The 25,652-nt window shown below is 42.8% G+C and overlaps 3 protein-coding genes and 1 long non-coding RNA gene across 7 annotated transcripts in view; 1 reads left to right on the top strand and 3 right to left on the bottom strand.

The window, feature by feature from the left end:
• Nucleotides 1–7,541: 7,541 nt before the first annotated feature.
• LOC146965540 (trace amine-associated receptor 13c-like) lies at nucleotides 7,542–8,836 on the bottom strand. The gene is made up of 3 exons (XM_085765132.1): nucleotides 8,664–8,836; nucleotides 8,084–8,399; nucleotides 7,542–8,051 (listed from the first exon to the last, which is right to left on the bottom strand). The coding sequence occupies exons 1-3, from the start codon at nucleotides 8,834–8,836 to the stop codon at nucleotides 7,542–7,544; spliced, it is 999 nt and encodes a 332-aa protein (XP_085621258.1).
• Nucleotides 8,837–17,118: 8,282 nt separating this feature from the next.
• Nucleotides 17,119–19,821, bottom strand: LOC146965539 (trace amine-associated receptor 13c-like). 3 transcript variants are annotated; one of them, XM_085765164.1, is made up of 3 exons: nucleotides 19,649–19,821; nucleotides 19,062–19,093; nucleotides 17,119–17,897 (listed from the first exon to the last, which is right to left on the bottom strand). In XM_085765164.1, exons 1-3 carry the CDS (start codon nucleotides 19,819–19,821, stop codon nucleotides 17,131–17,133), a joined length of 972 nt encoding a protein of 323 aa, XP_085621290.1. In that variant the 3' UTR covers nucleotides 17,119–17,130. The 3 variants fall into 3 exon arrangements, with proteins under 3 accessions (XP_085621290.1, XP_085621289.1, XP_085621291.1); XM_085765163.1 differs by lacking the exon at nucleotides 19,062–19,093 and having other exon boundaries at nucleotides 17,119–17,947; XM_085765165.1 differs by lacking the exon at nucleotides 19,062–19,093 and having other exon boundaries at nucleotides 17,119–17,947; nucleotides 19,745–19,821.
• Nucleotides 19,822–20,597: 776 nt separating this feature from the next.
• LOC146965504 (uncharacterized) overlaps nucleotides 20,598–25,652 on the top strand; it is a 518,674-nt gene continuing 513,619 nt past the window's right edge. The window contains exon 1 of the long non-coding RNA XR_015034606.1: nucleotides 20,598–20,707. This is a non-coding gene — a long non-coding RNA (uncharacterized LOC146965504). The remainder of the gene's footprint in view (nucleotides 20,708–25,652) is intronic.
• On the bottom strand, nucleotides 24,086–25,316 carry LOC146965538 (trace amine-associated receptor 13c-like). Of its 2 annotated transcripts, none has more exons than XM_085764657.1 (2): nucleotides 25,141–25,316; nucleotides 24,086–24,902 (listed from the first exon to the last, which is right to left on the bottom strand). In XM_085764657.1, the coding sequence occupies exons 1-2, from the start codon at nucleotides 25,311–25,313 to the stop codon at nucleotides 24,086–24,088; spliced, it is 990 nt and encodes a 329-aa protein (XP_085620783.1). In that variant the 5' UTR covers nucleotides 25,314–25,316. The 2 variants fall into 2 exon arrangements, with proteins under 2 accessions (XP_085620783.1, XP_085620782.1); XM_085764656.1 differs by having other exon boundaries at nucleotides 25,237–25,313.

The raw sequence follows: 25,652 nt of genomic DNA, 5'->3' as shown, positions 1-25,652 counted from the left end.
TTGTCCATCCAGACGAGACGACAAACGCAAATTGAAATGGAGTGAGCAGAGTACCCAAAATGCACCTCTCTTTTGGGAGCTCAGATGCTCCAGAGTTGTGTGAACGAGAGGACAGGCCATGGCTAAATAGATGAGTTTCATTGTGTAGACATAGCATAAGTTAAAGGAATAGTTCACCAAAAAATGAAATTCAGTCATTAGTGACTCACCCTCATGCTGATGAATACTCCAGAGTAGTTTTTTATTCCTCAAAGTGCATCTGGAGACCCGGGAGGCCGATTCGTAGTCCAACGAAGACTTTATATGAGAGTAATAGGGCCTGACACAAAAATATAAAATAAAACTACACAAAAACCATTTAATATTCCTCCACACTGCTCGTCCACTGCAATCCAAATGTCCTGAAGGGAACCAGGCAAATTCAATCCAGGACTGTTTAGGCTGTTAAAATGTCCTAAATGACGTTGGTTCGAGTAAACTCTGGACTATATCCCTTCAGGACACTTGGATTGCAGTGGACGAGCAGTGTGGAGGAATATTTCAAGGTTGTGTTGGGCCCTATTACTCTCATATTACGTTTTCATTGTACTACGAGCTGGCTTCCCGGGTCTCCAGATGCACTTTGAGGAATAAAAAATGAATGTAATTTTTTGGTGAACTATTCCTTTAACCAGGTAAGAACAGGAGGCTGATTTCGTCGTTACCTCCTAGTACACTGTTGCAGATTCGGATGTGGATGCCAACACTTCATATACAGCGTCAGGGGCCACATCATTTAAAGGCCCCGATTAGATCTGCATGACTCCTGTCACCTGGTTATCTTGGCAACATCATTTTTTTTAGATTGTTGACATGAGCTAAAAGAGAACACTTTCAATATAACAGTTTTCATGTCATGATTGCTGGTATTTTCATTTACTGTTTCCAGAATTACCGCAATGAATTCTGGGACTGTTTGGGCATCAACTGATCCATCTGAAGGAGCTTTTGGAAATGAGACACCTTCGATCAATGAAGTCGATCTTCAAGTGCAGCATCTGATGGATGCCACTCCTCAGCTATATTCTCCTGATATCATCATCAATCAGTATCATGATGCATCCACCTCCTCACAGACATTGGGTTAAACAGCTAAACGATCTGGTCCGTGACCTCGCACATGGAGTCAGTGTGACACACACACACACCTGAAAGGAATGCATGACAAACTGCTCTGTAATCCTAAAGCTTCTGTGGTAACCGAATAATAAGCAGCGTTGGTTCCAGACGGCAGCATGTGGCGTCCGTCTGTCTCCACGTACCGAGTGTGAGGCCAATATGAAGACTGAAAACCTTCATCTGCTGCTGATCTTCAGGTGCCAAAGTTCATGTTTCAAATGTGATGTGGATGTTGTACACACAAACACAATGAAAATCAATCAAATTTAATGTTTCTGTGTATTTAAGATCAAGTTTCTTCACCCTTTTCCCGGCACATGATGGTGTTGGAGCTTAGATAGAAGAGATACAGTACAAACTGTAACAGTAACATGCATAAAAAAACATAAATTATTATCATCATTATTATATTGCTTCCTCTGTGAAAATGTGGATATGCAGTTGAGGACTCTGTGTCTTTTGGCAGTGGCTCTTCGTTGAGGTTTTAGCCTGAGGGCAGAAGTTGTGTACTTTACAACAAGACTTTCTGGAAACACGTTGGTTTTCATGCAACAACAACAACGACACGACACGTCGGCGTCCCACGATTCAGCCAATCACCAAGAGAAAAGAGTGAGGTGCAGCGGTAAGCTCCGCCTCCTTTTGCCTCCTCCTGCCTGTTGAAAGGCCAGACGGACACTGGGGTTGTCGGTGGGTGTCACGCATGCAGGCGCAGGAATGTGAACAGCTCCAGACACGTAGAGTTAAACACAAATACACAGGTGTGTTTGTGTGTAGAGTGTGTAGAACATGCTTCAGCCGGATCAGAGCACTGATTACTGGTTGGGCATCGGCAAAGTCCTGAGGATGTGTTTGTCTTAAAAATCTATTCAGTGATCTATAATCAGAACATTGATTATAAAAACCTCCGTCCTCAGCAGAAAAAACTTTTAATCAGAAAAATATCCACTGCACAAAAACAGGTCAGGATCCTCTGGTGTCTCGCATCTACGGTGGCCCTGAGAGGTCAACACACTGCAGCTTCAGAAAACACATGTAAAGACACAAACATGCTATGGATTCAGAAAACCACTTCTTCAATTTGAGGTCTCTGGGTCACCGTACACAGCGACTCCATCTTACTACAAACAAAGGCTCATAACTCCTAAACCATGAAGCGTGAAAACAAAATACATTCCTGTTTACATACTTGTGCCAGATTTGTATAATGGAGTGATATTTATAGTTCAGGAGTCAACAAAAATCAATGATTTTATCTATAGAATAAAAAGGGTTGAACAGTTACCACAAGACAAAAAAAGGAAATTTTAATTGGAGTTTGGATGGTTCTAGCTTCATCAGACACACCCGTCTTTAAACTGACTGTTACAATAATGTATAAATACAAATAGAAAATACAAATGAATACATTATACAATAATGTATTTACTGCCACACTATCTCCCTCTATCTCCTGTAGTTGTTTGGTTGCAGTTTACGTTTAATTTGAAATCTGCAACCAAACTGTACAATCGGAGTTCGACTGTGAAAGCCATAGAGCAGAGAGATTTGTTGTAATAACTCTGCATATGGTAGAAACAATGCTCTATTAATAAACTCTTTATTTAATAGTTTAATTAAAGTCTAATTAAAATTTTATTAACCTTGTGGTCATGTCTGTGTTGTGTATTAAATGTGTGTTTGTGTGTGTCAGACTGGGGACTGCACATATGGGTAAATTTGGTTTGTGGTGAAAATAAAGCAATCAAACCTGGAGCTTGTTGTTTTTCATTGTTTTTCCTGCATTAAACAGAATTTGAAATTCCGCTTAAACACTTAGAGGACAACAAACTATAAAACTGTGGTGTCATGATTGTCAACGGTGCGTCAGATTGAGTGTTGTAACTGTTATTGTGACCTCTGATTGTATGAACCTCTGTTTGTTTCTGGTGTCCACACAGTTTCAGGGAACATGGAGCTGCTGCTCGAGCGTGTTCAGACGTGAGGTGAATGTACCACAGAGAGCTGGGTGTGTTCCTCAAAGACCAGATGACAGAGTCAGACTGTAGACACCCTGTCCCACAACTCACAGGAGAAGAATTGGCCTTTCCAAAGCATGATAATGTGAAGCTAATGTGCAGGCATCAGACGGTGAAACAGAGACCTCTGGTGGTGGAAGGAAGGAAATGACCTAGGTGGAGTCATCATTTACAGAAGTTTTTTTTTTTTTAATCCCTACGTTTTAATGTCAAACAATGATCAGTGTCTTCCTGAGGAGAAATAAATGTTTGTAGCTTCAACTCCTGATATGTGAAGGCTTTCCATTCACTCAGTCTCATCATTTGAACTACTCATGGAGTAAAGCAATCCAACAGCTCTATCTGCTGGTGAATATGGTGAACAATCCAACCAGTCATGGACCCAGCAGACCTCTACAGGGTGACATATTCCCTACTTTGCCTTTGCAATGACTTTAAACATGCCTCCTCCTGTGAAGAAAGGAGAGGGGTTTTGTTGAAGGCTCGCCAGGAGGTGTCTTCTCGGCCCTGGTCAAGCTCACAATTCCCTGAGTGGGTGAACAACTTTTTGTCCATGCCTGTCTCCTCTGCTTCCCAGCCAGTTAGCCCAGACCTGGTCAGCCTCTCACCTGCTGCATCTGGTAACGCCTTCTGGAGTACCCGTCTGGCTTTTGGGGGACCTCGGTCGGCTCAAAGGTCGTGCAAGCTAGGCAGGTCCAAGCAAGGCCGACTCCTGTCCCTGGTGTTTTGCCGGAGGTCCATTCGACTCCTGCTACCCGTATCCTGTCGGCGATCCGGCCGACGCCTGCTCCCCGTGCTTTGTTGACGGTCCGGCCAACTCCTGTTCCCTGTGTCCCGTCGACGGTCTGGCCGACACCTGCAACCCGTGCTTTGTTGGCGGTCCGGCCAACTCCAGCCTGATTCTAGTGTCCAGCAGTAAGCCCGTCCGGCTCTTGTTCCCAGTGTCCAGCAGGAGGCCCGTCCGGCTTCTGATTCTAGTGTCCAGCAGGAGGCCCGTCCGGCTCCTGATTCTAGGGTGCGTTCCGCTCGCCCTCTAGTTCCCTGCGCAGTGGACTACACAGGGTGCTCCGCCATGTTCAGTGTGGTTCCAAACCGCAGGGAGCAGTTTGGGTTTGGGTACTGTGAACTGTGCAGGGAGGGAGTGAACAACGGTTCCTCACTTCGCCCAGTTCACCGGATGTTGACAACCGATATTAGCCATCAGCCACTGCGGTTCGTTTACGTGCGTTACGTAAATTGGCAGGGCTATTACCTGTCTAACTTTAATAGCTCAGTGGCTCAATAAACGGTCCATGAAAAAATATTGTTTCCGGCAAATATCTTAGTTACAACATGACTGAGCTAACTAGAGTAGTTTCATGTCGTGTCCGACAACGGGAGGGTTTTAACAGCTGACGTCCTGGTGTTAGCTTAGCTGCCGCCGTTAGCTTAGCGACAGCCGTTAGCTTTCCTGTCAGCTGAGCCACTGATGCTTTCTACACACCCTGATGCTCCGAAACTGAATAAATACCACGCATTGCAACACAAAACTGCTTTGCTTGTGCACACAGAAATAGTAATGTTTCTTCAATCATTTCAGATCTGTCTAAACGGTGATAGTGGCGTGAAACATTTTGAAACTTAAAAACTTTATTTTTAAACTCGACCGGAAACAGCTGTGACGTTGCAGGGTGTTCCGATTGGTGATATATCGGTTAAGTGAAGTTTCCTATGGCAGATTCCCTGTGCAGGGAGTAGGGAGTAGGGGGCTCTGTCCAAGTAAACTATGGATCGGAACGCAGCCCTAGTGTCCAGCAGGAGGCCCGTCCGGCTCCTGATTCTAGTGTCCAGCAGGAGGCCCGTCCGGCTCTTGTTCCCAGTGTCCAGCAGGAGGCCCGTCCGGCTCCTGATTCTAGTGTCCAGCAGGAGGCCCGTCCGGCTCTTGTTCCCAGTGTCCAGCAGGAGGCCCGTCCGGCTTCTGTTTCTAGTGTCCAGCAGGAGGAGTGCTCGACCCCTGTCAGCTTCGTCCAGCTGGTGGTCCACCTGGCTCCTGTCACCAGTGTCCAGCTGCCAGTACAGCTCACCTCTGCCCTGGGACTGCAGTCGGCGGTCTGCCTCTCTCTGGGTCTTTGGTGAGCGGTCCGCCAACCTCCTGGTCTCCAGTCCTGCAAGCAGCGTCGCCCTCCTGCCAGGCCTCCAAAGAGGACTCTCCTGGGCCAACTTCCTCCTCCCCGGTCTTCGGGCCGAACCCAAGTCTCTCTGTGCTCTTGCTTGGCCCCCGGGCTGCCCTCTTGAGTCTCCATGCCCCTCCTCCCGGCCTCTGGTCCAACCTCCAGAGCCCTGTTCCCCTCTGCCCAGCATTCCCTAGAAACCCCTCACTGTCTTGTTCTCCTTGTTTCTTTGTTCTTATGGTGTCCCTCCTCCATGCCCCCTCGTCCCGTCAGGTTTGGTGTTTGTTTTGAGGGCTGTCTGGTATCCAGTCACGTCCTGCATGTTCCCCTGTTTAGTTAAGTTTAGTTCCTGTTTTATTTTGAAGTTCTGTGTCCTGTCTTCCTGTGTCATGGTCTTTGTCTTTTCGTTCCCTGTCATATTCCTGTTTCCTGTTTTATTTTGAAGTCCATGTCTTAGTCCTGTCTTCCTGTTAAGTTTTCTGCCTGTTTGATTACCTAATGTGTTTCACATGTCTTCATTGCACCACCTGTGTCTTCCCTTGTGTATTTAGCCTGAGGCCCCGTTTATACGTACCCGGTTATTTTTAAAAACGGAGACATTAACCATCGTTTGCACCCTCCGTTTACACGCAAACGGAGAAAACGCCCCTGAAAACGATGCTTTTTAAAAACTCCGGCCAGAGTGGAGATTTTGGAAAACTCCGTTTTCACGTTTGCATGTAAACAGAGAAAAACGGAGATTTGGGTAGCCGACGTCAGACCCTGACGTCTAACCGTAACCATATTACATAACTTAATAAAATAAATAAATAATAATAATGATAAAATTTTATGCAGACTGATGTGTTCATTGTAAAACATTTATTTATTGATGTAACGTTAAATGGGGTGATTTCTGTACAGAGTCCCGAGGCTGGGCTGCTCTTCTGTCCAGTAACAGTTAACACACATGAAGCTTCACTTTTCATTCAAACAAACTGCTACTGCCACAATTGTTAGATTTCATCAATGAGACCAACATTTATCTCTTAAAAATAATTTAACCAGCCAGTGGTAAACCTCTAAAAACTTGCGGGTAAGTTATTTAGCCATCGTTTTGTCCCCGGGTGGACGACAGAGGCTGGCCGACCGAGCAGCTTTGCAGAGCGGGCACTGTCTCTGTAATGTCCCGGTCGTTGCTCCACAGGTGGAGCTTCACTTCTCTGAAAAAAAAAAAGCTTCACCTCTCCGAGAAACATCGGAGCAAACTTCTAAACAGCCGTCATTTGGATTAACTGGCCGTATATTTGGCATCTAAACAGTTACTTTCTCGCATGAAAAAATATTAAAACTTTACAAACAAGGAGGGCAAGTGACGTTGTTGTTGTTACTGTTGCTATCAGGTTGCTATGCAGGATCATGTGCGGGATTCTGATTGCTAACGTGGGCTTGAGCTTCTGATGCCCTTTAATGAATTCTGTGATATAGTTTGAGAAGGTTAAGGCATGGCTATTTGTAGTGGACAAAAACATTGTGTCAAAATTTGAGAGCCCACCATGAATACTCTGTAAGTTATATGAGCTGCAACAAAGAGTGTTAAAATCCTCCCCGGAGTCCCCTATTATTTCCACCTCTATCGGTGGTTATTGCATTGTCTTTAATGTGCAGTGAGCACATCACTCCACTGTGCTGCAGTAAAGAGCCATCGACGGAAACTGAAGCTGCTCAGTTTCCAGACAAACCAGCTGACTGTATGAAGTTTCCATGGTATAAAACTCTCACTGAGACAGTTCCTGAAAAACACTTAATACAAAACTTAATGTGCTTGGATGTAATGTTCACAACACATCACAAAATACTATGACCACTTCATAAATGGTAATTTTGAAATAGAAAAGCTAGATGAGGCACTGATCTTGCAAGGTTTGTTTTCAGTCAAGAGACACAGAGAGCCTCCATTCTCCCTGTAAGAAGTTACAAGTCATTGATTTAACCGTCATAATCAATCTGAAGCTTATACTTTAAATATTTGACACAATGTATCCACTTCTACCTCTACTTCACAAAATGCAATGTGTAAAAATCAATAAAAGAGTGCCAGGAACAATTTCTATAACCATATTTCTGCACATATAATTTCCACTATATTTTCACCTCTTGAATTGGATGATTCACTCACTGAACACCATGAACATAATAATCACTTTGTCCATATCTGAGTCTCTCCACAGCCTCTCTACATTATGTTAGCCTCACAGGAGCCAGGCTGCAGAATCTGCAGAGTCACAACCAGTCTGATAACTTTTCTAAACCAGGGGTAGAACAAGGCGTAGATTATAGGGTTCAGACAGGAGTTAAAATAGAAGAGATATAATGCAAAAGCTGCAGATGAAGTATTGCTGAAGCTGTCTCCTGCAAGAGCAACACCATAATATGGACAGAAGCACAATAGAAACACAACTACAAGAACACCAAGAGTCCTGGCTGCTTTCAGCTCAGATTTATTTGTGGTTTGAGTCACTGAGCTCTGCAGTGTGACAGCTGTGATGTGAGAGCGCATGGCACGAGCCTGAGACACAGCCACCACAAACACTCTCATGTACAGAACTACGATGATGGTGATGGGAAGAAAAAAGGACAGAACAAGGTCAACAGTTCCTGCAATATAATCAATAACAAACACACATTCTCCATAACATGAAGAGTGTCTATTTGGTTGAGTCAGTTCATCCTTAAAGAATATATTCTTTAAGGATGAACTGACTCAACCAAATAGACACTCTTACTGCTGCAGAAAAAAGGGCAGAACCAACATAGACAAATACAGAGTTCAACTCTTCTCACAGTGACCCTGCTGGTGTAATGCAGAGGGTCACAAATAGCTACATAACGGTCAATTGATATCAACACCATGACTCCTACTGATGTGGTGGCGATAATGGAAGCGACATAGATATACAGAGAACACATCAGATCACCAAGAAACCAGCAGGTTGGGTTTAGGAGCTCATGTCCTCGCATCAACAGGAGGCCGACAAGACAGTCTGAGACAGCCAGAGAGAGGAGGAGGATGTTAGTGGGTGTGTGGAGCTGCCTGGAGGGAGAAGAGAAGAATATGTGTAATCCAAAAAAGGCCTCATGAGTGACAACACAATCTATTTAAACAAGGTCTGTTGTTAAACCACAAATATAGTTACATTTCAATAAAGTGAAGACAATTTATCACAGAACTGTCAGTAATGCCAAATATAAGTCTATTGCCCAGATGCAACAAGCCATTCTGCCTGTAAAACTACACAGGCTGTTCACTTATACACAGGTATTAAAAAACAAGTTTTTAACTGCAAAGTTTTTGTGCCTGAAGTGGAAGATTGAGACGATGACGAGCAGGTTGAGAGCTACAGTCAGGACACGGATTGAGGAAAGTGGAATTTGAAAGATCACAGCTTCAGGCCAAGGAGATGTGGGCTTTCTGCAGGAGATGTTGAGGAGAAGTGGAAAGCAGAGCTCTGCTCCATCGTCAGCCTCCATCCTCAGAGAGCTGCAGCTCTGACAACTCTCTCAACAACACTGACTTATATGAAGTCAGACTCTGCCTCTATCTTTTCCATCTCTTCCCGTTCTTACTCTGCTCGTGTACTTGGACCCTCGGCAACATTGAGGAAGAGCAGTAGCCACACCCTGTAGTATCCCATAGAACCACAGCAGCAGCTGGGTTCATTAGTCACACAGGTTGGTATGAGTCCCCCCGATCCTTTTGACCCACAGTCACTTAAGTAAATTCTGAACTAATTTTTCACAAGCCACATCTCTTCTGAACATTTTGACACAAAAATGGCAATTTTCAGACGGACACATCAGGAGAAAATGAACTCTCTGTCTCAACAACACACTCTCGCGAGATTTGGCACAGATCTCCTATGCAACGTCAAACAAACTGCCGCAAACTCCCGTGAAAATTATTTAAATAATCTTCGTCATGCTAAATATGACTGAGAAACTTTTCAACCTGGGCCCTGTTTTCATATGTTCTTCTGTATACGTCTGTATACGCCCATTTGGGTGTTCCTGGTAGCATTTCATGTGACGTACTTCCGGTTTAAGAAGATATGGTCTGCTCACTTCCGGCGAACATCTTTACCATAGCGCTTGCTGTATTTATTAGCCTACATCTAACACTTTACACCTAACTCTATAGTTACGTTTTTACATGTTGTTAATAGTATAGTCGGTTCAGTTTGTATTTGTTTATATAGGAGTCGAAGCATTTTTTATCATTTAATCATTGATTGCATTTTGCCGTTAGCCGCCCGGCTAAATTAGCATACTGACTAAATGAAAATTAGAGGCTAAATAAAATTACAAACAACACTTTCATCCTTCATTCATGTTTGTACATATTGTTACTAGTATAGTCGGTTCCGTTTGCATTTTTATAGTGGTCGAAGCATTTGTGATCATTCATTGATTGCATTTTGCGATCATTAATCATTGATCGCATTTTGCCGTTAGCCGCTCGGCTAGCGAAAAGTCTAGACATGAGGAGCAAAGAGAGGCTTAAAAATGTCCCTCTAAACTCTGTAGAGTTGGTTGCCCTCTTCATAAACATTACGGTGTTTTATATTTTCATTTTTTAAATAATAATGATCATTTTTTAAAAACTTTTTAATATAACTAACTAGCCGCTCGGCTAGCGGCTAACTAGCCGTTAGCGTAATGAGCCGTTAGCGGCTAGTTACTCGGGCGCAAGATGTCTGTCTGACTACCCATTTCTCCGACCATACATTTCTTTATTTTTGCGTCCATTAGTCCGACCTCCCACTTCTCCGACTTAAAGCCCTAACCCTTAACCTTACCCTAAACCTAACCTTAACACTCTGAAAAACATTAGAGAAAAAATAACTAGCTAACGAAATAACTAGCTAGCGGATGTTGCTATGTTAACCCAGATATTAACCCGGATGTTGACAAGCGTGGGTAGGCGAAGAAGAAGGAGGCGTTCCTAGCTGCGAGAACGGGAACACCCCTAACGTCAGGAACGCCCATTTGTGTCCGCAGCCAGATGATATTGCTATTATAAACGTGCATTTTTTCACACTGACAGGCTCAGATAGGTACAATGAGTGCCCATCAACATACTAGAAAGGAGAAATGAACGTATGTCTCTACCTTTAGCACGTCTCTTCTTCTTCTTCTGACTGGCAGTAGTCTTCCCCGGTCAAAGTGGTCACAGCAGACCCTGTGGTCAACACGGCGACGGCGTCTGGTGACGCTTTGGACGTTTTGGAAGCGCGGCGACGCCTGTTGACGCTTTGGACGCTCAGTGCCGCTGGGCTCTCATTGAAAATGAATTGACTTCCGGCGTTTTGGCGCTTTGGAAGCTTTTGGTGTGAACGCACAGTTAGCATCCATTTGTAGCACAGCTAGCCATAACTTGTGAAAGCTCTGTGAAAGCTGTGCGAAAAGTAGCCCAACATTTTGTTGTTACAATTTGTAAATTCTCCGGTCATCTCTCTTCACCTCAGTCAGGTCACAGTATTCCCCACCGGTGTTTTGCAGCGAGTTATCGTGAGATTTCAGAACAAGATTTCTAGCGTGGTGAGATTTGGACACAGATCACAGCAAACAGTGACCTCCAGCTAAAGGTAGAGACTGTTACGTTCATCTCTCCTTTCTAGTATGTTGTCGAACACTCATTGTAACTATCTGAGCCTGTCAGTGTGAAAAAAATGCACGTTTATAGGAAATTTGATGGGAGCCACTTGCCTGGTTGAAGAGCGTTAGGTGGGCTTACAGGCTGCCTGCCCTGCTCAATACTGGAGCGACCTCAATAAAAGTATTATCCATCACTCACGTATGGAAAAACATATGAAAACAGGGCCCAGGTTGAAAAAAAACGAAGTTTCCCTTTAATGTTATCATAAGAAAATATCTCACTTTCATCTACTTACAAATTTTATAAATAAACACACACGTTCACAGATTGAGGTGGGGTGACGGTTGGCCACGCCCATTTAGGAGATAGGAAGTGCATACAGTTTTTACCATGGAATGGCCGCTCATGGGGTATCTTGGTAAATAGAGTATCTTTGGGTAAATCCCCAATATTTCCAGTTTGAACTTTGACCGGTGTTACATCTAAATCGGTCCAGACGGGCTTTAGGAGCCGGGGAACCTTTGTGAGCACCACACACAACAGCCTGCGCGTCACACATGTCAGGATTCTGCTGATTCTCATTGGCTGCCAGTGCTGTCAATCACTTCAAAGTGGGTATAGCCTCATTCTATTGACTCTAACGGTTCGAATGAGCTGTCAATCACTCGAATCAACCAATCCGCTGCAGAGATAGAGCCAGGCGTAACTGCACCCAAATATAGCAGCCTTTGACACCATTTCCCACCCCATCCTCCTTCGTAGACTCTCCTCCATCCGCATCACCCACACCCCCCTTCACTGGTTCCACTCCTATCTCTCAGGCCGCACTCAGTTCATCCAGCTCAAGTCCTTCAAGTCTGACCCCTCCCCAGTCACTACAGGTGTGCCCCAGGGCTCTGTCCTGGGGCCCCTTCTCTTCATCACCTATCTCCTCCCCCTTGGCACCATCTTCCGTAAATACAACATTCATTACCACTGCCACGCGGATGACACCCAGCTCTACCTTTCCAGTAAACCAAACTCTGCACTCCCACCCTCTTCCCTCATCACCTGCTTATACGAAATCAAATCCTGGTTCACTTCCAACTTCCTCAAAATAAACAGTGAAAAAACAGAAATCCTCCTAATTGGCACCAAATCTTCACTTTCCAAAATTGACCGTTTCCCCCTTCTTATCGACAGTTCCTCAGTTTTCCCCTTCCCTCAGGTTAAGAGTCTGGGTGTCATCCTTGACATCACTCTATCATTCAAATCTCACATCAATAACACCACTCGGGCTGCCTACTTCCACCTACATAATATCAATCGACTCCGTCCTTCCCTCACTCCCAACACCGCCTCCATCCTTGGCCACAGTCTTGTCACCTCCCGCCTCGATTATTGCAACTCTCTCCTCTTCGGTCTCCCTCACAAGTCTCTCCATAAGCTTCAACTGGTTCAAAACTCCGCTGCACGTGTCATCACCAAAACTCCTTCTTCCCACCATATCACCCCCATCCTACAGCAACTTCACTGGCTCCCGGTCGCACTACGAATCCAATTCAAAATCCTTCTGTATACTTTCAAAGCTATCCACAACCTCGCCCCTCCATACTTGTCTGATCTTCTCCACGTTGCCACTCCAGCACGCTCCCTCAGATCTCCCTCCTCTCTCCACCTCACTGTGTCCCCTGCTCTCCTCAGCACCATGGGGAGCAGAGCTCCCCGACTCTGGAATTCTTTGCCATCTCACATCCGTAACATTGACTCTCTCCCTCTTTTCAAAACAAAAATCAAAACCCACCTGTTTAAAATTGCTTATCCACCCCACCACCCCTCACCCTAACATTTCCCTTTTATTCTGCACAGTTTTATTTATTTGTTCTTTTCATTATTCATTCTTACTGATGTTTTTAATGTTGTTTATTCTGTGCTTTTTAATGTTGTTTATTATGTGCTCTTGTGTTTTGGTGTTGTTTATTGATGATGATTTATGCTTTGGTATTGTTTATTGTTGATTTATTCTGTGTTTTGGTGCTTGATGATTTTAACTGCTGTAAAGTGTCCTTGAGTGGATGGCGCTTTCTAAATAAAATAAAAAATATTATTATTAAATAAGCTGCTCTCAGTGCCGTTTTATGCTGAGGGATACAGAGGGCCTAGAAGGGAGTTATTATTTAGTCCCGATTGATTATTTTTCAGTTAGCTTATGCAAATTGTGTGAAAATAATGGTTTATAGTGGCAGGTGGTTCCAAAAATGGACATTTTGGAAAGCTCGCCTGAATATTTTGTAGTAAAATCTCAATAATTTTGTATTGCTTCACTTCATCAGAATCAACCAATAATGTTCATACAGTGTACAATCATTTGGTTTTGAGCTTTTGCAGCATCAATCTGAAGGACACTCATCTAAAATGTGATTTTTGGGGGGCGAATATTAATTGTATTTGATTTTTTCTGTGTGCCATCTTCATTTACTCTTCACCATTAACACATATACTGAAATTTACACATCTCTGCAATTTCTAAATGTTTTCCCTTTATAGTCCTTGGGCCAAGACCCAAAATTTCACATATCGGTATCACCTGGGAGGGCAAATTCTAGTTGTGATTTTTTTTATTCTTATGCACCCCTAGATTAAGTTTTGATATGATAGACCTTGCTGACTGGCAGCTTTATAGTATTTATCACCTCTTACCGTATGCAATTGGCCGGCCATAGAGACTTGTAATAAACCCTTAGTAGTGTTTCAAGTAATGTATCTGATACAGGTGTAAATAAGCTTCAATTAGCTGATTGTCAGGTCTAAATCATTGCAATGTATTTTCTAATTAAGGATACTTTTTGACAAATTATATTTCTTCCCAATACCTTATTCAATTTGAGTAGAGGCAAATTGGATAGACAGACAGACAGATAGACAGATAGATAGATAGATAGATAGATAGATAGATAGATAGATAGATAGATAGATAGATAGATAGATAGATAGATAGATAGATAGATAGATAGATAGATAGATAGATAGATAGATAGATAGATAGATAGATAGATAGATACCTTTATTGACAATGAAAAAACTATGCTGGGTGGGGTGGTGGTGGTGCCGGCTCACAGAACAACCATGTGGTGTGCACATTAAAACACTGGATCAGTCCTTTATTTTGGTAACTGAACAATGATGAACGCGATCAACAAAATTTGAACAAAAGGTGGTGGATGTGAAAGCTCTGTCAATTAAAGCAGAAGTAAGCGATATTTTTGTGTTAATGTAAGTCTTAAATAGTTATATCTTCCGACAGCAATCACTCTGCTCTGAGCCGAGGAGAAAACTTTTCTTGTATCCTACAAGTTTTATCCAATGAGGAGAGAGAACGGCATGAAGGGCTGTGTGTGTGCAGCCAAGGGATGCGCCTGAATGTGGTGACGTAGGGACGAGGGCGGGGACTGTTAACTCCATCGGCTGACAAGACGTTATGGTGCGTTCAAGGCAGCCCGTAACTCGTGTTTTTCCGACCTGTGAAGTCATACCAGTTCGATCTGGTACGAGGTCACGGGTCGGAAGTTACGAGTGGCCGTTATAGTGACTTTCACAGGTAAAACAGGTCGGAAAAACACGAGTGGGTTGCCTGGAACGCTACAAAATCGTAAGTCGTGACTTGAAGCTGTAATTTACGGTTTCAAAAGCCTGCCTGGAACGCAGCATTAGCCAAAACGACCGGATCGCTTACTTCTGCTTTAAGTATTTTTTTCTCAGGCCTTGAGGCAGCGGATAATCTAAGGTTCTTCCTCTTCTCGGTCTGTTGCCTCACTGTACGATGCTCAAGTTGCTCAGGCTCTCCCTCTAAGCCCAGATATTCTGCTGTGCAGGTAACAACATTGTGCATTCAGATCCATCATCTAAAATGGCATAGGTATCAAAGGTTTTGTCCTTGTTAGAGAGTCTCACTTTAACAACGTTAAATTCTCAATACCAAGAATGCAAAGAACAATTTGGGAGATCACAAGTACACAGAATGCTCCGTTTTCAGTTTTGAAACGATGCGTTCTCTTGATCATAGTGATTGTAACATTCCCACCAATGATCTCACTCTGACTGCAAAATTCTGAAAGCCTGCATCATCTCCACAGATTACTCTAGGAAGATTTCAAATAGTCTGCATCTCTCTCAGGGTCAGCTGGTGTGGTTGACCATACTGTCACTCTAAGGCTGCTAATGGTTGTGGATCATGTGCATAGGAAAGGCAATATGGCGGGCAGAGAGGAGCTGTAACTGATCCAATAGGATGTGAAATTTGTGCAGTTCAGTTTCCTCTGTCTGGCCGCAATCCGATGGCTTTAGGACCCGGGGGAAGCCTGCACGAGCGCACACAACACCACGTTGGCCTGCACGTGGATCTGCTGACTCTGATTGGCTCATGGCTGGCTCATGGCTGCCAGTGCGGCCTAGTCTGGGGCTGTTGACTCGCTGTTTTGGTAGGAAACGGATCCAGGGCGAGAGAGACAGACCTTTCCTTCAAAATAAAAGCACCAAGCTAATAAAATGCCGTAAAACTCTTTAATTTAAGGAATATAATTTACAAGAAAGTCCCCGAGCCATTAAGTTAACATTTTGCTTTTATTGTATTACAAGTTAATGTTTATTTTATAAGTTTTATGTTGGTGAATACTTTTATTTTGGTGAATTTGGTGATTTCGGTATCCGCTACAGACAGGAACCAGAATGCAGACTAATTGGGAGGTAACTGACAGGCTCTTCGCTTGTCTGAAGAGCCTGGTGATGCGAGGCTAGTGCGGCCAATCACATCGACGTGGGTCTAGCTTCATTCTATTCTCTCTAATGGTTCGAATGAGCCGTCAATCACTCAAATCGACAAATCCGCTGCAGAGATAGAGGCTGATAGCCAAACCCACCCAAATAAGCTGCTCTCAGTGCAGCTTTACGCAGACAGACCCATAGGGTTAGGAATGCAATTCTTATTCAGTTCTGGCTGATTCATTTTCAGTTAGTTTATGCAAATTGTGTGAAAATAAAGATTAAACAATGGTTTATAGTGGCAGGTGATTCCAAGCTGTGCCAAAAATGGACATTTTGGAAAGTTCGCCTGAATATTTTGTAATAAAATCTCAATAATTTTGTCCTGCTTCAATTAATCAGAATCAACCACTGCAGAGACAATGTTCATATGTTGTACAATGATTTTATAGAGAGTTTGAGCTTCATTAGCATTATTCTAAAGGGCACTCATCAAAAATATGATTTTTTTTAGGCGAATATTAATTTTATTAATTTTTTTCTGTGTGTCATCTTCATTTACTCTTCACCAGTAACAGATATACTGATAATTACACATCTCAGCAATTCCTCAATTTCTTCCCTTTACTATGACACCAAAAGTATTCAAATAGACCTTGTGGTTGCAGAGATATACTCATTTTATTATGGATATGCAATTTTCGAGAAAAGGCCTAAAAATTAAGCTTGTTTTTTTTATACGAGCTACAACAGAGAGTGTTAAAATCTTCCCCAGTGTCCCCTATTCTTTCCACTTCTATTGGTGGTTATTGCATTGTGGTTAATGTGCAGTGAGCACATCACTCCACTGTGCTGCAGTAAAGAGCCATCGACAGAAACTGAAGCTGAGTTTCCAGACAAACTAGCTGACTGTATGAAGTTTCCATGGTATAAAACTCTCACTGAGACAGTTCATTAAAAACACTTAATACAAAACTTAATGTGCTTGGGTTTAATGTTCACAACACATCACAAAACCTATGACCACTTTACAAATGGTAATTTTAAAATAGCAAAGATAGATGAGGCACTGATTTTGCAAGGTTTGTTTTCAGTCAAGAGACACTGCGTTGAAGGCAGAGAGCCTCCATTTTCCCTGTAACAAGTTACAAGTCATTTATCTAACTGTCATAATCACTCTGAAGTTTATATTTTAAATATTTGACAAAGTGTATTCACTTCTACCTCTACTTCTACTCTATTTCACAAAATATGATGTGTGAAAATCAATAAAGGAGTGCCAGGAACAATTTCTATGTCCACATTTCTGCACATATAATTTCCACTTTATATTTTCACCTCTTGGATTGGATGATTCACTCACTGAACAACATGAACATAATAATCACTTTGTCCATAGAGCAGGTGTTATCTGAGTCTCTCCACAGCCTCTCTACATTACATTGGCCTCACAGGAGCCAGGCTGCAGAATCTGCAGAGTCACAACCAGTCTGATAACTTTTCTAAACCAGGGGTAGAACAAGGCGTAGATTATAGGGTTCAGACAGGAGTTAAAATAAAAGAGATATAATGCAAAAGCTCCAAATGAGGTATTGATCAATCTGTCTCCTGCAAGAGCAACACCATAATATGGACAGAAACACAATAGAAACACAACTACAAGAACACCAAGAGTCCTGGCTGCTTTCAGCTCAGATTTCTTTGTGGTTAGAGTCACTGAGCTCTGCAGTGTGACAGCTGTAATGTGAGAGCGCATGGCACGAGCCTGAGACACAGCCACCACAAACACTCTCATGTACAGAACTACAATGATGGTGATGGGGAAAATAAAGGTCAGAACAAGGTCAACAGAATCTGCAATATAATCAGTAACAAACACACATTCTCCATAACATGAAGTGTGTCTGTCTGGATGAATCAGGTTGTCCTTACAGATGAGACTGTTGTAGAAAACAGAGCAGAGCCAACACAGACAAATACAGAGTTCAACTCTTCTCTCAGTGACTCTGCTGGTGTAATGCAGAGGGTCACAAATAGCTACATAACGGTCGACTGATATCATCACCATGACTCCTACTGATGTGGAGGTGATGATGAAAGAGACATAGATATACAGAGAACACATCAGATCACCAAGAAACCAGCAGGTTGGGTTTAGGAGCTCATGTCCTCGCATCAACAGGAGGCCGACAAGACAGTCTGAGACAGCCAGAGAGAGGAGGAGGATGTTAGTGGGTGTGTGGAGCTGCCTGGAGGGAGAAGAGAAGAATATGTGTAATCCAAAAAGGCCTCATGAGTGACAACACAATCTATTCAAACAAGGTCTGTTGTTAAACCAAAAAAACACAAATATAATTACATTTCAATAAAGTGAAGACAATTTATCACAATGTCAGTAATGCCAAATATAAGTCTAGTGCCCAGATGCAACAAGTCTAGGGCTGCAACTAACGATTATTTTGATAATCGATTAATCTGTCGATTATTTCTTCGATTAATCGATTAATCGGATAAAAAAATAGGCACAAATTTGATTTTTACATTGTACGGAAGAGAAGAATGAGAGGAGGAGATGTTTCTCAGTTTGATCCAGCATGTCACTGGTATAATTTATTTATTTCTCCCTAAGTTTATTCAAAAACAGAATGTTATTCCAAATGGACAATATTAGTGCAAAAAATTGCACAAATACGTTTTTTTTAAGTTAGTTGAACGGCCCAGAGCTGTTAAACTAATAATACATTTTTTTTTTTTTAAATAGACAAAATTCATTAGGGCACTGCCTGATTTGCTTACAAGTGGAAGTCTGCAGCATGTTTACATCCAGAGGAAAATTCTGATCAACCCTGAAAGTTCATCATTCACCAGATCAACGACAACACCCTGACGTTACTCCGACAGTTTTCAGTTTGGCTCACAGCTTCCCCGACCGGCCCACGTAATCACACCGTGATAAACACCAGTCACCGCGGGGGGACAGGCTGGACCCTCCGGTCACACACCCACAACGACACACACACACACACACACACACACCAGCGATCTGATGTAAACATCGGTATTAACTGTAAGCGCCCATCACTATAAAATAAAACGGGTGAATGATGATCAGATCTCTAATCTGAGTCTCCACACACCGAGCTCTGAGCAGAGGAACAGCTGATCAAACCTCAAAGAAATATTTCTTACCTTTAGGTGTCCAAATCAGTCAGCAGCAGCAGTCATCAAACAGTTTAATAATCCATATTATTCCCGTTTGCATCGCGTTCCTCGCGGCCGGCTGCTTCATTCATTTGCATTGTGTGAAAAAAAAGAAAAAAGTTTTAGCTAACGTTAGCTTTAGCTTTAGCTTCAGCTCCTGACAGGAGAGGCTGACAGAGGAGACAGAAGCCTCTCTGCTGCTGGTACCGAGTCCAGACCACCGGTCCAGACAGTCCGTGACCATGTCCGTGACCATGTCTGTGACACACCGCGTCCGAGCCGCGCGGACCGTGTCCGTGTGGGAGTAACGTTGGACCAACGCGGTGGAACCGGACAACACAGATCCGGTTGATCAGAAACACGGCTGTTGCCGCCACTAAAAATACCTCTTTTTTTTACATGATGCAAATGAATGTAACAGGCTGGCCGAGTGGCCGCCAGGAACGCGATCACGGAAATAATATTAGTGGATTATTGGAGCTGGATGACTGCTGCTGCTGCTGCTGGCTGTTTTGGACACGGGTAAAGATAAGAAATATTTAATTTTTTTCCCTGGCTCTGGGCCAAGTTAATCGCTACCCAACGAATCGATAATCAAATTCGTTTCCAACGAATTTAATAATCGATTTTTATCGATTTTATCGATTCGTTGTTGCAGCCCTAAACAAGTCAAAGACCATTCTACTTGTAAAACAGAGGCTGTTCACTTCCTGTATTAAGAAAAAGTAGATTCAACTGAGTTTTTGTGCCTGAAGTGGGAGATTGAGACGATGACGAGCAGGTTGAGAGCTACAGTCAGGACACGGACTGAGGAAAGTGGAATTTGAAAGATCACAGCTTCAGGCCAAGGAGACGTGGGCTTCCTGCAGGAGGTGTTGAGGAGAAGTGGAAAGCAGAGCTCTGCTCCGTCGTCAGCCTCCATCCTCAGAGAGCTGCAGCTCTGACAACTCTCTCAACAACACTGACTTATATGAAGCAGGACTCTGTCTCTCATTTTCCCATCTCTCTCTGTTCTTTCTCTCCTTGTGGACTTGGACCCTGGGCATCATTAGATAGAGGAAGAGCAATAATAGCCTTTTTCTCCCCCATTTTAATGTTAACCCTCCTGTTGGCCATGTGCATTTGTTTTCCATAAAGCCGACAGGAAAGCAATCAATAGCGTGGTGAATGTGCAGGTCACAATTTGTCCACCAGAGCGTTTTGGAGTTGTTGGATTGTGTATTTGATGAGTTTGATGAGGGAAACCAAGAAATCCCATTAGCCTCCGTAGCGTAGCGCTGAGCAGCTCACGGCTCTGCTCCGCCGTTCTAAAAATAGCTTGCACCGACAATTAAAGGTAACGAAACTACTCCTAAAACTATAGGGATTATGGCAATGGGCCAATTTGCCAAAATGTTGAACTATCCCGGGTCGGAGGCTCTGAGGTTGGTTTTCAGCCAAGAGACACTAGGAAGAAGGCAGAGAGCCTCCATTCTCCCTGTAACAAGTTACAAGTCATTGATTTAACCAGCACTAGGACTCTGGAGCTGGTTAATTGAGGTAAAAATGTAACATAGTGAAGGTGGAATAGTTGCTCTTTATTGTCCAACTATGCATTCAGTATATGTTCATGAATAACAGAAGAAAAGGAAATAGGGAGATTCAATCTTTATTTTATTTTGAAGTGTTGATCCATGAGAAGATCTAAAAACCATCTCAGTGTTGTTTTCCATCTCCTCTCTCAGCTTCTCTCTGGAGCTCTAGTCACAACAGGTCAGTGTCAGCCAATCAGAAGAGAGGAGGCTGTGAGCCTCTTACATAAGTTAAATGTATTTTTCACATTACATAGGCCTATGATGTTTAATGACATTCAACAATAGTTTTGATCTGTAACAATTGAATGTGTACAATTCCATTAATCTGCCAAATGTGCCTCAGAGTGCAATCTTTGTCAAAATGGGAGCCAAACCCACAAAGTTGAGGTCAAGGCAGAGCCAATCAGACAGACACATGAATGATCATCTTTCTCTGAGCACTGACACTGAGGAGCTGTTGTCACATAAAGTTACCTGTGTCTGTGTGTGACAGAGAGAGCAGTGCATGTGTGTGTTAAGTGTGTGGTTGTGTTTCACAGAAACTTCGGCCTTGTCCACAAGAAAATGTAGCTTCACCCAAAACTTCTGGCCTGGCCTGAGGCTCAGAGGTTGCCACAGTAATTTGAGGGGGTTGCCAGGACTCAATTAATCTGCTTAATGTGCCAATTGAAAAGACAAACTTGCAAACAAAAGAGGCAACTACAGTGAAAAAAACAAATAAAAACATTTTAGATGTTACAAACTTTTTATCTGTCAGACAAGGTGATTATTCAGAGTTTTCAACAAAGCTGGTTCCAACTGTCTATTTTTGTGTTGATCGATGTTGGAAAAGAGTGTCATGGATAACCTGTCTCAATGTCTGGATAGTGTCTTTACAACAAATGCTGGCACTGAGAAATTGATTTTTTTGATAATATAAAGAGGAATCAAAGACATTACAGGCTGTTATTTTATGCTTTTATTCTACATGGACCCTGACTGAGGAAACTATGGATCTGTAACTGATGAGAGTCTTATGCCATGTCAACTTTTCTCTGTATTAACTACTATTATTTTTTCTACATTTGTTTACTAATCAGGAAAAATGTGGAGTATTTCCCCCAAATGTTTCATTAATATTTCTGAGATCAGTCTTTTTGCATCTCATGTACTGAGGCCTCACATGTCACACAGTCTCTGGTGGTTATTACAGTGCACATCACTGCTGCAGTACAGAGCCATCGACGGAAATTGAAGCTGATCAGTTTACAGACAAACCAGCTGACTGGTATAGATGATGTTCCCATGGTATAAAACTCTCACTGAACCAGTCACTAAAAAACACTTATTATAAAACTTAATGTGCTTTGGCGTAATGTGTAGGTATTTTATACTTCATAACAATCACAAAACCTCTGGCCACTTTACAGGAAGCATTTTTAAAATGGAGAAGATATATAGTCTAATGTACACAGTGGCGGCTGGTGGTCAAATTAGTTGGGTGGGCTAATAAATAAATTATACCCATTAAATGGTTAACACAGCTAAAAGTTAGGGTTATCCCATCTCACAACTAACTAGGCCTACACACTGCATTAAGTAGAAGGGTCTAGTCCAAAAAGAAAAAAAATTCACCTGGTTATCTCATACACACAGTCTCTCTCTCTCTCTCACGCACGCACGCACGCACGCGCGCACACACACGCACGTACGCACGCACGCACGCACGCATGCACACACACCCGACGATATTGCTCAATTAAAAAAAAAAAAAGAAGACGATATATGCAGCTCATATCGACGGCCTTTCTGGTCTGTTATCGCCATGTCATTTAAGTCTGGTGCTCCCAGTGAGTTTAGAAACTAGATTCTCCACTTCGTTCATGTTAGCAAAGACAGTTTAGAGCAGTAAAGTATGCTAATGCTACCTGTGATGCTAGCGCCTAGCGCCGCTGTTTCTGTCTTCTCCCTCCCACAACAACACAACTTTTCCTCCGGCTCCTGTCATTGGTCTGAAAACAGCGCTGTTGGGCTAAATGAAATTAGCCCCAATGACAAGTAAACCAAGGGGGCGGGACATGACGCCTGTCAATCACTGACCCTGCGTCAGCCCGCTGCTGATTGGTCAGAACCGATCGGCCTGTGGGCTGAATGAAATTAGCCCCAACAGTCGGTCAATGGCGAGGGCGGGACATAGCACCTGTCAATCATCCACAATCAGAAAATGAATGAGAGCAGACTCGGTGAGCTCGGGCTGATTAAAATTAGCCCATTTAGAGATATCCTGTGTTTTTCTTGAAACTATTTAATATTGTTGCCAGTTCCAATTTTACTAAGACTTAGAACAATCTTTTGTATGTTATTTAGAGAATATAATATATATATAATATTTTTTCCTCGTCTTTTGTTGTGTAGCCTAATGCAGGGAGGGCTTAGCCCCACTAGCCCATTGATACCAGCCGTCACTGAATGTACATGAACAATGGAAGTGTGATATTAAAGGGGAACTATGAAAGTCTGTTCTCTTGTTGTTTTCAACAAAGCCTGTGCGAAAGCAATCAATATTTATCATATACGCGTTATGAAGTGTATATTTGTGTAGTCTTATCTGTTATAAACAAGAGATTACATGTTACGGGGCACTTTTGTGTTGTGGTGCTGCAAAACAGAGCTGGGAGGCACTGATCTTGCAAGGTTGCAAGGCACTCTTTCCACCACTGCTGGTGGTTATTGCATCGTGGTTAATGTGCAGTGTGCACATCACTCCACTGTGCTGCAGTACAGAGCCATCAACGGGAACTGAAGCTGATCAGTTTCCAGACAAACCAGCTGACTGATATACAGTAAATGAAGCTTCCATGGCATGAAATTGTCACTGAACCAGTTCCTGAAAAACACTTATTACAAAACTTAATGTGCTTGTTTAAACATTCACAACAATCACAAAACCTATGACCACTTTATAAATAGCAATTTTAAAATAGCGAAGATAGATGATGCACTGACATTGCAAGGTTAGTTTTCAGTCAAGAGACACAGAGAGCCTCCATTCTCCCTGTAACAAGTTACAAGTCATTTAATTAACCATCATAATCACTCTGAAGCTTATATTTTAAATATTTGACAAAGTGTATTCACTTTTACCTCTACTTCTACGCTACTTCACAAAATATGATGTGTGAAAATCAATAAGAATCAATAAGAGCAATCCAAAAAGTGCCAGGAACAATGTCTACATCAATATTTCTGTACATATAACTTCCACTTTATATTATGGACTATACTATATATTAGATGATTTACTCACTGAACATAATTATCAATTTATCCAGAGCAGGTGTCATCTTAGTCTCTCCACAGCCTCTCTACATTATGTTGGCCTCACGGGAGCCAGGCTGCAGAATCTGCAGAGTCACAACCAGTCTGATGGTGTTTGTTATATTCACACACTGTGGAGTTTGCAGTTTGAGGGGGATATTGATGATCTGTTTGACTCTGTGAATGAACAACAGTGTAACAAATAATGTCAACTGGTGTTTTTGTTCACATGTACTTCATACTTTACACTTTCATTGTCTGTATTTCATGATTTCTCCATAGAGCAGGTGTCATCTTAGTTTCTCCACAGCCTCTCTACATTACATTGGCCTCACGGGAGCCAGGCTGCAGAATCTGCAGAGTCACAACCAGTCTGATAACTTTTCTAAACCAGGGATAGAACAAGGCGTAGATTATAGGGTTCAGACAGGAGTTAAAATAGAAGAGATATAACACAAAATCTGGAAAAGAAGTATTGATCAATCCGTCTCCTGCAAGAGTAACACCATAATATGGACAGAAACACATTAGAAACACAACTACAAGAACACCAAGAGTCCTGGCTGCTTTCAGCTCAGATTTCTTTGTGGTTAGAGTCACTGAGCTCTGCAGTGTGACAGCTGTGATGTGAGAGCGCATGGCACGAGCCTGAGACACAGCCACTACAAACACTCTCATGTACAGAACTACAATGATGGTGATGGGGAGAATAAAGGACAGAACAAGGTCAACAGTTCCTGCTGCAATGTCAATGACAGCCACACATTCTCCATAACATGAACTGTGTCTGTTTGGATGTGTCAGTTCATCCTTTAAGATAAGACAGGTGTAGAAAACAGAGCAGAACCAACACAGACAAACACAGAGTTGAACTCTTCTCTCAGTGACTCTGGTGGTGTAATGCAGAGGGTCACAAATAGCTACATAACGGTCGACTGATATCATCACCATGACTCCTATTGATGTGGAGGTGATGATGAAATAGACATAGATATACAGAGAACACATCCGATCACCAAGAAACCAGCAGGCTGTGTTTATGAAGATATCTCCTGGAATCAGCAGGAGGCCGACGAGAATGTCTGAGACAGCCAGAGAGAGGAGGAGGATGTTAGTGGGTGTGTGGAGCTGCCTGGAGGGAGAAGAGAAGAATATGTGTAATCAAACAAGGTCACATTGAGTAACAACACAATCGGTTCAAAGTCTGCTGATAATCCATATAGTTACTGTATCACAGAACTGTCAGCAATGGAGAATGTAGGTCTAGTGCCCAGATGCAACAAGCCAAAGACCACTCTACTTGTAAAACGACAGAGGCTGTTCACTTCAGGTATCATAAAAACGTAGGTTCAGCTGAGAGGTTTTTGTGCCTGAAATGGGAGATTGAGATGATAACGAGCAGGTTCAGAGCTACAGTGAGCACAGAGATGGAGGAGAATGTAATATGAAGGATCACAGCTTCAGGCCAAGGATATGTGGGCTTCCTGCAGGAGGTGTTGAGGAGAAGTGGAAAGCAGAGCTCTGCTCCATCATCAGCCTCCATCCTCAGAGAGCTGCAGCTCTGACAACTCTCTCAACAACACTGACTTATATGAAGTCGAACTCTCAGTGTGTCTCTCAACGAGAATTTCCCAATGGTACTGTTCTTTTGTCCCACAGAGAGAGTTTGTCTACGTCTACTGCTGCCTTTTCTTTTGAAAACACATCTTTTCTGGCAAGTTTTAGTGTCCACACAACTACAGGGTTAAGGGCACAGAAACAGAGCCTTTACCACCTGGCTTTTGGCGGCCAGAATAAGTGAATATGCATATTATGACATTTTTTTCTTGCAGTTGGGTGTGTGTGTGTGTGTGTGCCCAAACAAAAAGACAGATTTGACCCG

The sequence above is a fragment of the Trachurus japonicus genome, chromosome 21 (genome assembly GCF_045865225.1).
Source record: "Trachurus japonicus isolate A0001 chromosome 21, Traja_1.0".
NCBI lineage: Eukaryota > Metazoa > Chordata > Actinopteri > Carangiformes > Carangidae > Trachurus > Trachurus japonicus.
Note: the sequence above shows the minus strand (reverse complement) of the source record. Positions and strands in the feature narration are given on the sequence as shown.

What these genes read in the sequence shown, in the direction of transcription:
- LOC146965540 (XM_085765132.1), bottom strand. Translation starts at nt 8,836, where the DNA reads ATGGAGGCTGACGATGGAGCAGAGCTCTGCTTTCCACTTCTCCTCAAC. An exon ending in GTCTCAATCTTCCACTTCAG is followed by an intron (nt 8,400 to 8,663) that starts GCACAAAAACTT and finishes TTCTCCCTCCAG; the next exon opens with GCAGCTCCACACACCCACTA. An exon ending in TTTTCTGCAGCAGTAAGAGT is followed by an intron (nt 8,052 to 8,083) that starts GTCTATTTGGTT and finishes TCATCCTTAAAG; the next exon opens with AATATATTCTTTAAGGATGA.
- LOC146965538 (XM_085764657.1), bottom strand. Translation starts at nt 25,313, where the DNA reads ATGGAGGCTGATGATGGAGCAGAGCTCTGCTTTCCACTTCTCCTCAAC. An exon ending in ATCTCAATCTCCCATTTCAG is followed by an intron (nt 24,903 to 25,140) that starts GCACAAAAACCT and finishes TTCTCCCTCCAG; the next exon opens with GCAGCTCCACACACCCACTA.
- LOC146965539 (XM_085765163.1), bottom strand. Translation starts at nt 19,821, where the DNA reads ATGGAGGCTGACGACGGAGCAGAGCTCTGCTTTCCACTTCTCCTCAAC. An exon ending in GTCTCAATCTCCCACTTCAG is followed by an intron (nt 17,948 to 19,648) that starts GCACAAAAACTC and finishes TTCTCCCTCCAG; the next exon opens with GCAGCTCCACACACCCACTA.